The 14,107-nt window shown below is 38.7% G+C and overlaps 1 protein-coding gene across 4 annotated transcripts in view; it reads left to right on the top strand.

Moving 5' to 3' along the window:
- Positions 1-14,107, top strand: part of ephb2b (eph receptor B2b) — a 113,726-nt gene that overhangs the window by 67,667 nt on the left and 31,952 nt on the right. For all 4 annotated transcript variants that reach the window (XM_041981075.1, XM_041981073.1, XM_041981074.1 and 1 more), the window contains exon 4: positions 13,378-13,533. In XM_041981075.1, coding sequence (XP_041837009.1) covers positions 13,378-13,533 — 156 coding nt within the window. The remainder of the gene's footprint in view (positions 1-13,377; positions 13,534-14,107) is intronic.

Raw genomic sequence — 14,107 nt, 5'->3', positions numbered from 1 at the left:
AGTTTGCCTGACTACCACCTCACTCTGCAGCTATTGTCAGGCTATTTAATCCATTCCACATTTAATGCCTTCAAACGAATTCTTTCAATTCCCCAAAATTCCAATAAAACATGTTCTTGTGCAGTTTTAGTGGCTTGTTGAATATATTTTGGGTGCGTTTTGTGTTTTGTTTGCAATTTTGTAAATGTGGAAATGACTCATTTTAAATTTTCAGGTTACATCTTTTGAGGCAAACCCTTGTTTTGCTGCTCTGAATCTTTCGTCATGAGTTGAATTTTCATGGGGATTATTAGTCCAATTTTTTTATTTATTTATTTTTTTTCTTTCCAAAATGTTTAAATGGTTGCCAAAAAAATATTAGAATATACTTTTGTGCTCTGGTGATAGCATGTTTTTTTTTTTTTTTGTTTGTTTTGTTTCTTTGTTCTCCTTGTGGAGATCAGACGGATGATATAATTTTCTTAGATTATTTAGTACCTCATTAAATGCTTGTGGTTGGAACAATTGATATCATCTTTAATAAATACACTCCAGGGAGAGATAGCGGAAGATATAAAACCCGGCCTCTGAACTCGATACGTATACTCCATCTTAGGGAACTGTCTGTGTTCTGTGCTGTATGTGTGTGTGTTTTTATATGTATTGGACTGGGACAGTGACAGGATCCAGCACCAGCTGCTCCTTGTGCACCCCCCTCTCCACTTCCCTTCGTCCTGTCACCCCTCCTCTCTGCTCCCTCTTCCCCACCCCTTGTCTCTACTGACTGGACAACATGCAGCCCCTTTATGCCACCTGTCCATCAGCAAGACTGCACCTTAGGGAGCCTCTGTTGCTGAGCTTGGAACTGCTGCTTGCTGCCTTTGTTTGGACTCTGGTAAAGCACCCCCTCTCTCCCCTCTCTCCTCTCTTTCTCGGCTCTCTTTTGCTCTCTGTGCTGCTCTTTACAAACACAGACACAAAAAGACACATACAGACAAGTGATTGCTTCTGTCAGCTATTTCCTACATCTGCCTCTAGGCACAAAGGACTCCCATCACCACTACCCATCTCTCAGCTTGCCTCTCACCTGTAGTGGCAAGGATGATGTGTTGGGCAGAAAGTAGATGCTGATTTTGATGATATTCTATATATTCTGAGAAGCTCTTGAAATAGTAAAGCAGCATTAACAGGTTGCTTATTTCATGGACTGGGCAGCATAATTCATCCAGTATTACTTCTTATCTCTACCAAGACAAGTATATGAATTCTCCACTGACATGCTGCATGTCTTCAGCAGGTCATTGAGGTTATTTATCATGAATTCGTCCCACTCCTCTCCTTCCTCTACCTTTTCCATCCCTTTTCCTCCACTCACGCGGCTTCCTCCACCCACTCCCACTGTCATCAGCAGTCTGTGGCTATGATCAGGGTTGTAAGGTCTGGGTGCAGCCTGCATAACAGTGCGGGGAAGCTGCCTTACATAGCAATGGCTCCTGTTGCCCTAGCAACTGGCTGTCCTTGAGAAAGGGCGCATTTGGGGGTTTGGGAGTCTAAGGCACTGGCAGCCCCTATCAAAACTCGTAAAGAGTTCAGACACATCGATCTGCGTGTCTCAGAGAGTGCATATTATAGACACAGTCTTTTGCAAATACCTTAAAAATGTATTAATTGCAGGCTGAGAGGGCTGTGGTATGTAGTAAGAATGGTTTATTATGTGAGCTGCTGTTTATGGGGTAGGGAAATTAAAGGATTTCAGATGCAACTCATTTTGAACTTGGAGTACAGTCTTCAGAAATTGATGGGCAGGTGTTTTAAGGGATGCCCTGCATTCTGGGGAGCAGCAGATAATTTCTTCCCTTGAAGGCAAATATAAGATTTTGTTTAGGCAGACCACATTTTGTTGTTGTTGTTGTTGTTTTCCTCAACAATGACAGCTTCACAGTGATTACTGACACATGTCCTTACTCTTTTTGCTAGTTGTTAAATCTTATCAAACTTTGTGTTGACTTTGGTCTGATTATTTTAAAGTTTTCTTTTTATTTTATTGTTTTGTCTCATAGATTGGTTCCTTGTCAAAGACTTTTATCAACACTGATTATGTTTTTAACACCGATCAGCTGTTAGCCAAACCAACCCATCTAATGGGTACATCCATTAGATTAAGCCTGTATCCTGGAGATGATTCAAAGCTCAGGAAAGCTAGCAAAAAGACTGTTGGAAGATATCCACCGGGCATTAAGGCAGTTACGGAGCAAAGATGCCCTACTGACCAAATATATGGAAGTGGCCAATAGACAGTCACAATGTATTACCGCACTCACCTCTGCCCTTTATGACACTGTTACTTGGGATCCCTCCACAGGCACAACCATCTTCCTGCTCCACACAGGACCAGCTGTCCTGGACCGAGGTAGTTGTTCACAAATCAATTCGTAAACAATTTAAAACATTTACAAGTAATCATGATCATGAAGTAGATCATTAGAAACATTGTTTTCAGCAACAAATGTAACAGAATACGAAAGAACGTATAATATGGTGGCTAGTTTATCTAACAACAATCTGGTACTCATTCCAATTAAATTATATAAAAGCAGGCTTGTTCGTCCTCATAATCGAATCAGATAAAAATACCTAAAAGTGAAATGAACAACTTGGAGGTGGCAGTAAATGAAGTAAACTGGTCCAGTCATCTCTCATTCAAATGTAAAAGAAAATTGCAAGACACCATAAGTACTTTACAATAAGGGTCCCTTATTCCAAACACAATAAATTATGCTTGTCCTATTCTTGATCTCACACTGTAACCTCAGTGAAAGTAGACAGAATCATCAGTGGTCTTAAAAACTCTGAAGCCAAAGATGCATTTGGAGTGGACACAGACTTTTTCAAAAAACACAGTTTCTTATTGTTTCCATTAGTAAGGTAAAAACAAATAAATCCCTCAGTATTGGTATTGGTAAAAATCACTGACCCTGTCAGCCAGTGCATAAATAAACAATAAATAGTAAAAAATCAGTAATTCAGGTTATACAGGTTTTTTTTTTTTATGTTCAACCAGCAATTTCAACAATAGCATTAGGTGGAAGGTGGAAGACATGCATGTTAGGTTAGATAAACAGGTCTCTCTTGTAAATGAGACTGCAGGTCTCAATGGTGCTACCAGTATATAATGGGTAATAATAAATAATAATGATACACCTTTATCATCACATCTAACACAATTTCTTTGCACCCTGCTCTAATTTCCACTATAGTCAAAGTAGCTTTATAAGAATATGGCAAAAAATGCACAGCCCTCATTTTTAATTATAACTTATAACTGTAGGACTATAAATAAAATGTTTTAACCATCTGTATCTGTAACCATGTATCTACTGCATGCTATCTTATCTGTCTGTCCAACCTCTTGCTAATGCAAACTGATTTTCTGACGGTTCTTACATGTAATGCTCCCAGTAATAAATCCATTTCGGTGTTATTAATAGGCCACAAAATAATTTCATATTGCTATTAGGCTAATCTTTACAAAACCAGGACGGGCTAATGTTTTGTTACGTCAACAAAGCAACACAAAATGTATCGCAGCCTGTCAAATCTTTGGCTGAAAAAACATTTTTAATCAATGATTTTATTACAAAGCACAAAGTAAATTTCATGTTATTAACAGAAACCTGGTTAGACAGAGAAAATTATTTAGTTCGTCTTATAGAAGCGACCCCTCCAAACTTCAGCTTTGTGAGTTAAGCTAGATCACATAAGAAAGGTGGAGGATTGGCTGTTTTGTTTAATGACTCCCTCCAATGCAGCAGATATCTTATAAAAACTCTGCCTCGTTCGAATATGTGGCTCTCCAGATGACCTCCCCCTCTCGCGCATTGTCCCTTGATATTTTTCGACCACCTGAACTGCTGACGATAATCGGTGTTGACTTTGACTGTGTAGTTATTGTTGGTTATTTCAACATTCATGCTGATAACCCAGAGGACAGAGAGACCAAAGAACTGTGTTATGTTCTTGATAACTTTGGTCTAATTCAGCATGTAAGAGAAAAAATGCACAACAGAGGACGCTGTCTTGATCTAGTTATCTCTAAAGGTCTAATATTTCCAAGGTTGTGGTGATGGATGTTGCTCTGTCTGAACATTCCTGTCAACAAAAAAGCCCAAACAGAGGTTTTCGAGAAACAGTATACATGTGAAAATACCACTGAAATGTTTATACAAGCTTTCTCTCCATCATCCCCCCCCACCCCTGGCCGTCAGTTGATGAACTTGGGGATCATTTCAAAGGTAAAATTACATTATTGATGTCATTGTGCCCACCAAGGTGAAGGTGAAAGAGATCTTCCATCCACTGATGAACTTGTCCGACTTGGCTATGCTGCTTTTGTAGTCGGCCCCTGGCATCTCACAAAGTTCTCTTCTCACCGTGAAGTCAGACGGTAGATAGACGCAGTAATTCCAAATGGGCCTAACATCTCTCTGGCAACGTTACATTATGTTGTTTGAAATGACCTAACTCTTCAAACATTTACACAATCAACGTAATTCAAACAGATTCTTAACGCTGAGCTAAGAAGAGCTTTGTGTTGACATACCGTACATTATTGTACTGCTAGTATACAGCCGTTTAACGGGCTTCTTGATTAAAAAAAAAAGAAAAAAAAAAGAAGCTGATTTTGCACAAAGCTGGGGAAATGTCGCTTTTTTTGTTACAACCTTGTGTTTGTGGTGAGATAAATTACTTACTGGCTTTCACACACTGCTATAGTTTCCTCATCTTGTGAGATTGTTACAGAGTTGAAACACAGAGCAATTAGTAGCCCTGCACATTGGAAAAAGACATGTAGACAAAACTATTTAGGGGGATCGTAATCTTTAAAAAACACATTGTTTTACGTTTATAATTTTCACCGCTTGTGTTGTGCTATATTGAACATTACTATATCCTTATTAAAACAATTACTAAAGTGATTTTTTAGGGGAAAACTTTATGGAAAGTGGGGTCATTTCCCCTGTGTCCCCCCCGGATTTCCGCCTGTCTTCAGCTTTTGTGAAACTTTATGCATCTGTATGAAGTCCAACAGACACTCAGCTAGAAAGTTACACAAACTATAATAGGAAAAGACATTTTTTTAAAACACTACTGGGATATGATATGGTAATATTATAAGCAATCCTAGTTCTGGTTTCAAAGTCATTCATTACTATTGGTTAAGAAAATATATTGAACAGAATGATTTAAACTATTTGTTAACTACTAATCAGCATACATACGTACTAATCCCATCTGAATGGGCTAAACTACAGAACATATTTACCCATCTTTGCAGTTGTCTGCATAGCCACTTTATACAAAGGCCATGCAGCAGTTTCAAATTATATCCTATTATCTTTGTTTTCATCCCCTTTAATGAGCCGTCATTACAAATAATGGAATACAATGTAGATGATTTCAGTTTGGAAAGTGAATGTTTTACAAGGCTGCTTAAATAAAGATGAATGCCAACAGTGGGGACTGCCTCCTGCCATACCCCAGTCATCTGCACAGTGTACCAAACGAGTATACCAGCAACCTGACTGGAACCCTACATCCTCTGGAGAACAAGCTGTCAAGTGTTCTGCCTGCATGAAATGACCCTTTCCGCATTATTCCCATAACCGCCCACTATCTGTCCTTGTTCATATTCCTGCCTTCCGCAGATATGTGTTGGTTCAGATGCCTGTAATTTCACCATTCCACATTCATGCCCCCCCTCCCCCAATTTTATTTTTCATGAAAGAAAAGAAAAAAAAGAAAGAAAATGGGGAAGGAAGGAAAAAAAGAGTGCTTTAAAAATTCCAGACATTATTACTGTGCTGCCGCTGCATGTATGCCTCCACTGATACTATCCTTTCATCTCTGTTTCCTTCTTTATTGACAGATGGTAGTTATCAGACGGTATGGAAATACTGCGGTCAAGATAGTTTTCAATTATTATTTTTTTAACCGCCTTTGGTATTTATGACCTGATGATCATCATGAGAACATGATGGTCCAAAACATAAGGCCACTCTGCTTGTTTAAATCACGAAACTAATATTTGCCACATGGGGCTGATCATTTCTAAAGATGATATGTTAAAGAGGTGAAGCAGTGCATATGTTTACCTAATTGTAATATAAAGTAACAGTGATGCCATATAACCAAAGTGATTGATTACTAAGTCATCATTAAATAAAAATCACTCAATTTAAAATCCCAAGTTTGCATGTATATTTTATCTTCTTGTATTTAAACTTTGAAATCCAGGAATCTTTTTGAGCTTTGTAAAACTGTGCTTTCCTGTTAATCTGTCTTTAGATTCTGAAGATCTGTCTAGTTTTAACATTGTTACCAAAGGAAGCAACCTTTAGCTTATTTAACCTGTTGGGCTTTATTTCCCTACCCCTCCAACCAACTAAAGAGGGTTTCACACAGGGTAAAGTTTGTGCTGTGCTTACACAGATATGAGGTGCCAAGAAAGGGAGAAGTTGCACAGATTACATCTTAATTTGTTGCCACTTTCGAGACAGCCAACAATATACCTAGGAGGTAGGTTTTATTTAGACATGATATGGATACAGGATGCGTCTCTCAGCCTGTCAGGGGACAGTTGTAGACTTAGTTTTATAAAGTAAGTGGAAAGTTGCATCAGTTACAACGGTGTCCGTTCATAATGTGCACATGACAAGACAGCAGTTCAGAGTTTGGGCTTGCTTGTGTATAATTACAGCCTTTAGGTTTATTGCAGTTGGGGTCAATTAATAGCCCGTCGAGGAGAGTTGCAACAAGACTCAAAAGTGAGAAACTCACTTTAGGCAGTGGTCACGTAATGTATGGCAGCTTGTCTGATGTAGCGACTATAGAGATCTTCCAGATTTCCTCCGACTGGACATTTCATTGTGTTTTTGTTGAGCACAGTACCCAACCTAAACTTGTTTTAACTTCAGTTAACTTCTTAACTGTTAAGGTGGAACAAAAGGTGGAACTCAATGTTGTCAAAGTGAACCTTCCATCAGTCCGTGGCGTACACATAACAGACATTCATATCATAACAGACACAGTTTGATTCATTTGGGGAGGTGTGAATCTGAATTCTGTTTCGCCTACAAACGTAGCTCTCAAGTCGTTTTAGGTAAACCAAATATAAGAAGTGGACTACAATGAAAAGGGCATTGTGGGTATCAAACATACCCACAAAGGTAAGAGTTTTAATAGAGATGTGGTCTACCCACTAGTGTTATTTTTTGACAAAGTCAAGGAGATAATGAGAAATAAGGTCACTTAGTGGGAAATTAATTTACACCAGTTGTTATCTGACCAATATTTCCTTAACAGAGTATTTTTAGCTACCACTGACATTCTGAACAGCACTTCACACTTCTTTTTGTCCTTGTAAATACCAAACCTTGTGATGGTGAGCTCTGTCTATATACCACATGAGGTTAAGTCCTTGCTGTGTGAGCTAAATCTGTCTTCTGGACAGTGGCCAGATTGGGTTTATTAGTAGCTCACTGCTTTATGGTCTGTGTTTATTTATGATTTAATGTATATGTACCAGAGGAAGATGAAATTAAATGAGCTCTGGATGTGTTCACGTGATGTGTGTGTGTGTGTGTGTGTGTGTGTGTGTGTGTGTGTGTGTGTGTGTGTGTGTGTGTGTGTGCTGTATCCTGTGTTGTAAGTTTCTTGAAAGTGTGTACATTGTAGGTCTTTTTATGTGTGTAGTTTATGTCCAAGCCCTGCTGAGGGGCCCACACCTGCAGAGCTCATTTCCCAGGTGTCCCACATTTCTAGCTAATCTGCCGCTCACTTTGGCTCCTAATCTGTCCCAAAGGAGTCTGCTGGAGGGAGGATTGGGGATCTGAGCTCTATGACAACTGCTGAGAAGATGCAGCTTAAAGCAAAATGCTGAGGAGAAAAGTAACTTTCCAATCATCCTGTTACCCTCCCATATCCCGTGACACATGAACCAAATACCATGCACAAACAGATAATCACAGTTACACACAGGTTTACATGAATGTATCTATATAAAATGACTGGATCAGCAAGCATCCATATGGTGTTCATACCACTTAAACACACAGATTGCGTATCTGTTAAAGTGAAAAAGACCAAAAAAAGAAAAAGCAGCTGCATTAGTATTATTCATTATGTCAGAATTTATCTACATTTTGATGTGAGATTTTATACCGATTTTAAATTTCACTTCACTGCTGAATGAAGCCAGTGTTAGTGGCTGTGACTTTCTTTAGTTATTTATTGGTAAAGTGAAGGGGCTGCCCCAGCCACTCTAAAAGTTAAGTTCTACATGTTGAACATGAGACGAGTTTCTCTGAAAAATAACCCATTTATTTCACCCTATCCTTTTCTTAAGTTTGTACAGCCTGATTTACACCTTGTAGGTCACCAGTTGTTACCCTCAAACGCCGGGGCTGTCCTGGCTTACAATGTAAGAGGCCACACAGACTCCCAGACCTGTTAATTGCACAAGACATGGAAACCTACAGGGAGAAATGAATATATCATTTGTGTACGTTTGGGGTGAAGCGAATGCCAGTTGCCTAATAGCTTTCACACAAGCCTGATTGAATTAGATGGCCAGGAGGACCGCGCTCCTAATTGAATCACAAGAGCCTGTGTTGCAAACAGTGCTAGCTTGTGTTCCCCATGGAAGTGCTAAAGCAGGGGGAGGGTTTGTGGTGGGGGCAGGGGGTACTGGCTCACTCTCAGTCCCAGTAATAGACACACAACTTGTAGCTGCTCTCTGCTTTATCTCTGGCATGACTGTCGTTTTACAGAGTTCCTTTCTATTTGGATGCGACTGGTTAAAGCTTCAGTTTACTGTGTTTGTGGAGTCAGGGATGTAGAAGTAGCAACACAGCTATTGCACAAGGTAACAAGTTTCTTAATTTAATTTCTCCTCTGGAGGAACAGTACTGTATCTTGATATCCTTTAATCTGTCACCTCTATGAAATCAAAGCCAAGGACCAAAGATGAACTCGGCTCTCGGGCCTGGTGCTCTTTGGTCAAAATGGAATACAGGGAAATACCAACCGTCCACACACACCCACACACCCACACAATCCCTCTGATGCTAGCCATTTTCACTGCTTTCAGCACTTTTTCCTGCTGTGCTCACAAAACCTACCTCTTCTGGTTTTTTTTTTTTTCTTTTTTTACCCCTGCAGGCTTTTGTCTCTCACACCTTCAACACCACACACACATGCGCAACCCTTGCCCGTCTTTGTCTCCCTTGTCTCTTCTTTAAGGGTGTGTTCATTAGATAAAGCAGTTTTCAGGAGGGTCCATTGGGTCTTGAAAAGAGAGAAAAGGGAAAATGGGGAGGAGATGCCTGGAGGGGTGTGCTGTAGTTGCTGTGATGCTGCAGACTTCTGGACAAAGAGTTTTCCTGTTTTCAACAGCAGATCAGAGATGGTGGTTAAAGCAGACTCGAAAGGTGTTGCAGCTGTATTTTTATTTTTTAAAGATTAGGGTTCAGTTTTGGACTAAATTGTTTGGAAACAACAAGATGATTGTATAGAAGTTGACCTGCTGGACATGTTCAGATTAAATGAACAAGTCTAAAGCTCAGTTTTCTTGAGTCTCTGTAAGCATTTTGTCACTGAATAACATGCAGTCGCTGTTCACATTAATATTTTTTATGTTTTTTTTTTTTTTCAGTTGTTTTGACACACACATACACAGATATTAACATACTTTGTAGAATTCAGATAGTTTTTGCTGCAGGTCTCTTATTTAATGTGCTATAAATCACTCTGTCTGTAACAGTCAGGAAAACTTTGAAACAACCAGCAAATTACTTGCTATAAAACCTAAGCAGCACCCTAGCTCTCCAACTTACCTTGCCTTACAGCTCCTTCAGTACTATTTTTTTTCTGTGAGTCTTGCAAAAACCCCTAATTAAAGCTTTTATGTCGCCATATATTATTAGCAGTCATAAACATAGGCAGACACAAGCAGCTGGGGGTTAGGTATGTGTGTGGTGGGGGTTCAGAAGATTTTTTAAGATGTAGCGTTAGATTAAAGTAACATAAACTTAGTGCTTTAATGATCAGGAAACACTGAAAACAAAACAATTCTATTCCACCAGCAGAAGTTTTCATTATTTTTCTATTTTAAGTTTTAAATGTAAGTCTGGCTTCTGTGTGCCTGGAAGCAGTTTAAGGTGATCTGGGCCTTTTAACACGGCTCCCATTAAAATAGTCTGAAATGCTTATAAATTCCCCTTAAAGCTTTTCTCTGTGGCTTTTGTTCTTGACTTATTGCCACATTTCATTGTCAGTCCCATTTCTGAAACCCATGTTCACAGTCTCCAGAGAAAAGAGCAAAATGTGGTGTGTTTGCTTGATGCTTTTGATGATATTAATAACTGCGTGTAGAAGAAACAGCAGCAACAGTGGAGCTGTTGTCAATGAATATTCTTACAGTAATTAACGCTTCTTGCCAGGAGGATATCAGAAGTTAGAGCTAACATAAAAAATAGCCTTTAGTTCTCATGTGTTTAGCACCACTGCCAGCATGATGATCAAACAGCTCAACAGCAGCTATCTGGCAGGTGGGGAGGTTGGGAATTAAAGCCCTGATCTGATTTTTAATCACTGCTCTCCATGTTTTTGCTGCTCTACATCTGACACCAGCCAACTGTGCAACTCTTAAAATCTGTCATCTGAGTATAAAGTGGAAATTCCCCAAATATTTCCCTAAAATAATGGCCATGTCAAAGCACAGAGGAATGCGAAGACATATAATACTTTTACATCTTGAACTGAATGGGATGGGTTTCACAAAAAAAAAAAAAAAATCTGGATTGGCTTAAGTCTCTTTTACCATTAATCAGTTATCACTGGGACTAGTGTGTTTGCAGGTAAATCGCTACCATTAAATGTTTTTGTTATTTTCTTTTCTAACAATGTCACCTGTTTTATCTAGACTCTGTAAGTCGGACTCATCTGGCTCCTAATGGGATTTACAAGCACATAATAGAATTTTATGGTCCCACCAAATGTAAAGTAATAACATGATCTTTTTCATGTAATTTTGATACCAAATTTAATGGCCATAAAGTAAACACAGGATAATGTCTGATGGTTTGGTGCTCAGTGGAAACAATTTAAATAACCCATTAGTGGGTTATTCGTTAGCAACCACAGAATATTTAGATCCAACCACTGTGGGATCTTGGCATTGTATGGCTTTGTGAGTGTGAGTCAATTATTTTAATTCACTTTCCCTTTCATGTAGGTTTTTAAGCAATACGTGTTACACACATTTACATGTAAAATGGGCACACAAATTGAAAAAAATTCTTTGGCTGAAAATTACTGAACACAGCCATTCCCTACCTCTCCCCTTTCTTTGTTTCTACCTTTATTCTCCCACCCCCACTATGTCTTTATGCTGTTTCCTATGGTGTTGCTCCTCAGAGACCTGCACTCTCATAGTCCTCACTGTGCCTTCGAGGTCCAGTCCCAATTCCCCACATAGCTGTTGCCTGGGCCTCATTCACAGACCCTGTTGACTGGCAATGTGAATGTCCAGGCCTCATGTTTCGCTTGGTGCCCAAAACCTTTACCTCCATCAATCATGGAAGAAGAAAAACATGTCAAGGCCAATTCTTTGTGAGGAGATCTTTAATATTATTTCAGATTTACTACTTAGGTCGTTTCTGATGTTTGAAGTAATCTATAAGATACAGTATATAGCATATGCTTTGCCAGGCGCAGTTTAATGTTTTTTCATAAATATGAATACTAATTAAAATTTGTTAGTGTTGAAAGATGGTTGAAGTAACAATGCATTTTATAATATTAGACTTTTTAATTACTTTTAGAGCACATATTTGTCTGTTGCTGACTCATTTACAAGATGTCTTCATTTATCACAATTTTAGAATTAGGTTTTTAAAGGTGACGGCTCTGAGTGTTGTATTTGTTTTACAAAAGGGGGAAAAGCATTAAATCAGTGGCCTGAACAGTCTCAGTGTGCATTGATGTGTTTTTCTAACATAAACATTGAGATTGGACCTGGACTAATTCTGTCTTGCAATTTGACCCCATTTAAGTAGGAACTGCAGCCGCAAGTGTTTTCATATTCCAGATGGTATTGCTGAGCTATAAGCGCCAGAATGAAATAATGGACGTTTTTATTACTTTGCAATGCAAAGAAGCTTTTTTTTTTGTCAGAAATAAAGAATTCAAGAAGGTATTTATTTATGCAAAAGAAATTAAAAATCAAACATTAAATTCAGCTTTGATATTTAAATTTAAGAAGCTCTGCTTTGAACCTTAAATACTTAACCTGAAATTAATAAAATGTTTCCAAAAGGAAGCACATATATAGGAATATGTTCTTTGTTTCCTTTCATCAGACTGAATGGATTACTCACTTTTTATAGTGCTACTAACATACTGAAAGACCTGAAGGGTTTTAACTTCAGATAAGCAGCATGTCCCATGTGTGAATTTTTCAGGTTACTCTACTTCCAACACCTCTGTATTTATATTCTATGAGTGGGTCACGTGGGAGCTGGATTACCAGAAGCAAAACCAGAGCTCTTGACATGGTGCAGGTGCAAGTGCCCAAAAAAAAAAAAAATACAAAAAAAATTTTATTTAGCTGTGACTATTTAGAGAGAAAGTGACTGTGGAGGAAGGAATGAGAGAATTTATTAGATCCCTTATTTTGTTTATAACAGAAGTGACGGATGCTTATAGTAATACACAGGTTTTATCAACATGCAGTCGCACACACTGGCAGAAAATTAAACAGCCAATGCAGTGTATGTGTTCCTCACCACATCTTATATTATTGTATGTTCCTCAGGTTTCGAGAAAGAGACCCTTAAAAAGGGTTTTAACTGGAAAGCAGGACACTTCATAGCTTTCTCGGACAACTATAGCATAGTGAATTATTCAAAGCAAACTTATAACATGCCACCATGTCTGCAGAGTGTTTCCTCACAGGCAAAGCTACACTGTTGTGTATTTTTATGTCTGCTTGTGCTTATGTTGAACTCATGATTTGTGTATTTTTTTTGGATGTTTTAAATTCTGCTTGCTTGCTGGCTTCTCTCATATAGAACAATGTAAGCAAAGAGCAAAGAAACTCATTTGAAATGCTGAATGAACGAATACAAACTACTGTGTTTAAGCTGCAGCCTGTTTTATTGTTGTTAGTCTGTTTTTGACAGAAAATGATAAAAGATATATTTATACAGACAAGACAAGCTCAGATGTATTTTCTGTCAACAAGATAAAACAAAAAATATTGAATTTTAGTTACAGAAATTGATTGTTATTTTGCTTTTTTAAAAACATGTATCTTTCTTATTCTCCTCTATCTTTTAGCCTGTCCATCGGGATTTTTCAAACCAACGCAAGGAGATGAGCCCTGTATGCAGTGTCCTATTAACAGCCGTACCACCAATGAAGGTGCCATTAACTGCGTTTGCCGCAATGGATACTACCGTACTGACTCTGATCCTCTCCAGATGCCATGCACAAGTACGTATTGGATTTGAATTACTGTATGTGAACTTTCAATTCACTCACACTTTGTTCACAGACATGAACAGTTTCTCTTTGGTTTCAGATATGAACTCTTTGACACAAATACATTTCACACCCACATGCAGAAGAGCCTCAAGATCAAAGGACAGTGTTAGTCTGAACAGAGCAACCCTGTCAGAGCTGTCCCTCACACAAACATAATGCTGATGTGCTCTAAGTGTGGCTGTCCACAGATTTGACCCAGCACACAAGGCTCAGCTGCCCTTCCACAACATCACACAGTCTGTACTCCAAACCAGACCGGAGGTTAGTGGGCCAGGGCGCATTGCTTTGTGAGGGGTCAGTCTCGGAGAATGAGCCGAGGAGACTCTCTCTTGTGATGCCAATGAAGCTGGTTGAATTTGAATTTGAATTTGAGACTGACACAGAGGTTGGGAGAGAAAAAAGACAGATAGATGGATAAGGCAAAGTAAAAGTGAGCAAGAAAGGGGTAATAATAAAAAGAGATACAAAGAAATGCAGAAAATTTTGGGGGGATAAAGAGTGTGCACATGTGAGAAAGAGAGAG

This window comes from Melanotaenia boesemani, chromosome 3, assembly GCF_017639745.1.
Source record: "Melanotaenia boesemani isolate fMelBoe1 chromosome 3, fMelBoe1.pri, whole genome shotgun sequence".
Lineage (NCBI taxonomy): Eukaryota > Metazoa > Chordata > Actinopteri > Atheriniformes > Melanotaeniidae > Melanotaenia > Melanotaenia boesemani.
Note: the sequence above shows the minus strand (reverse complement) of the source record. Positions and strands in the feature narration are given on the sequence as shown.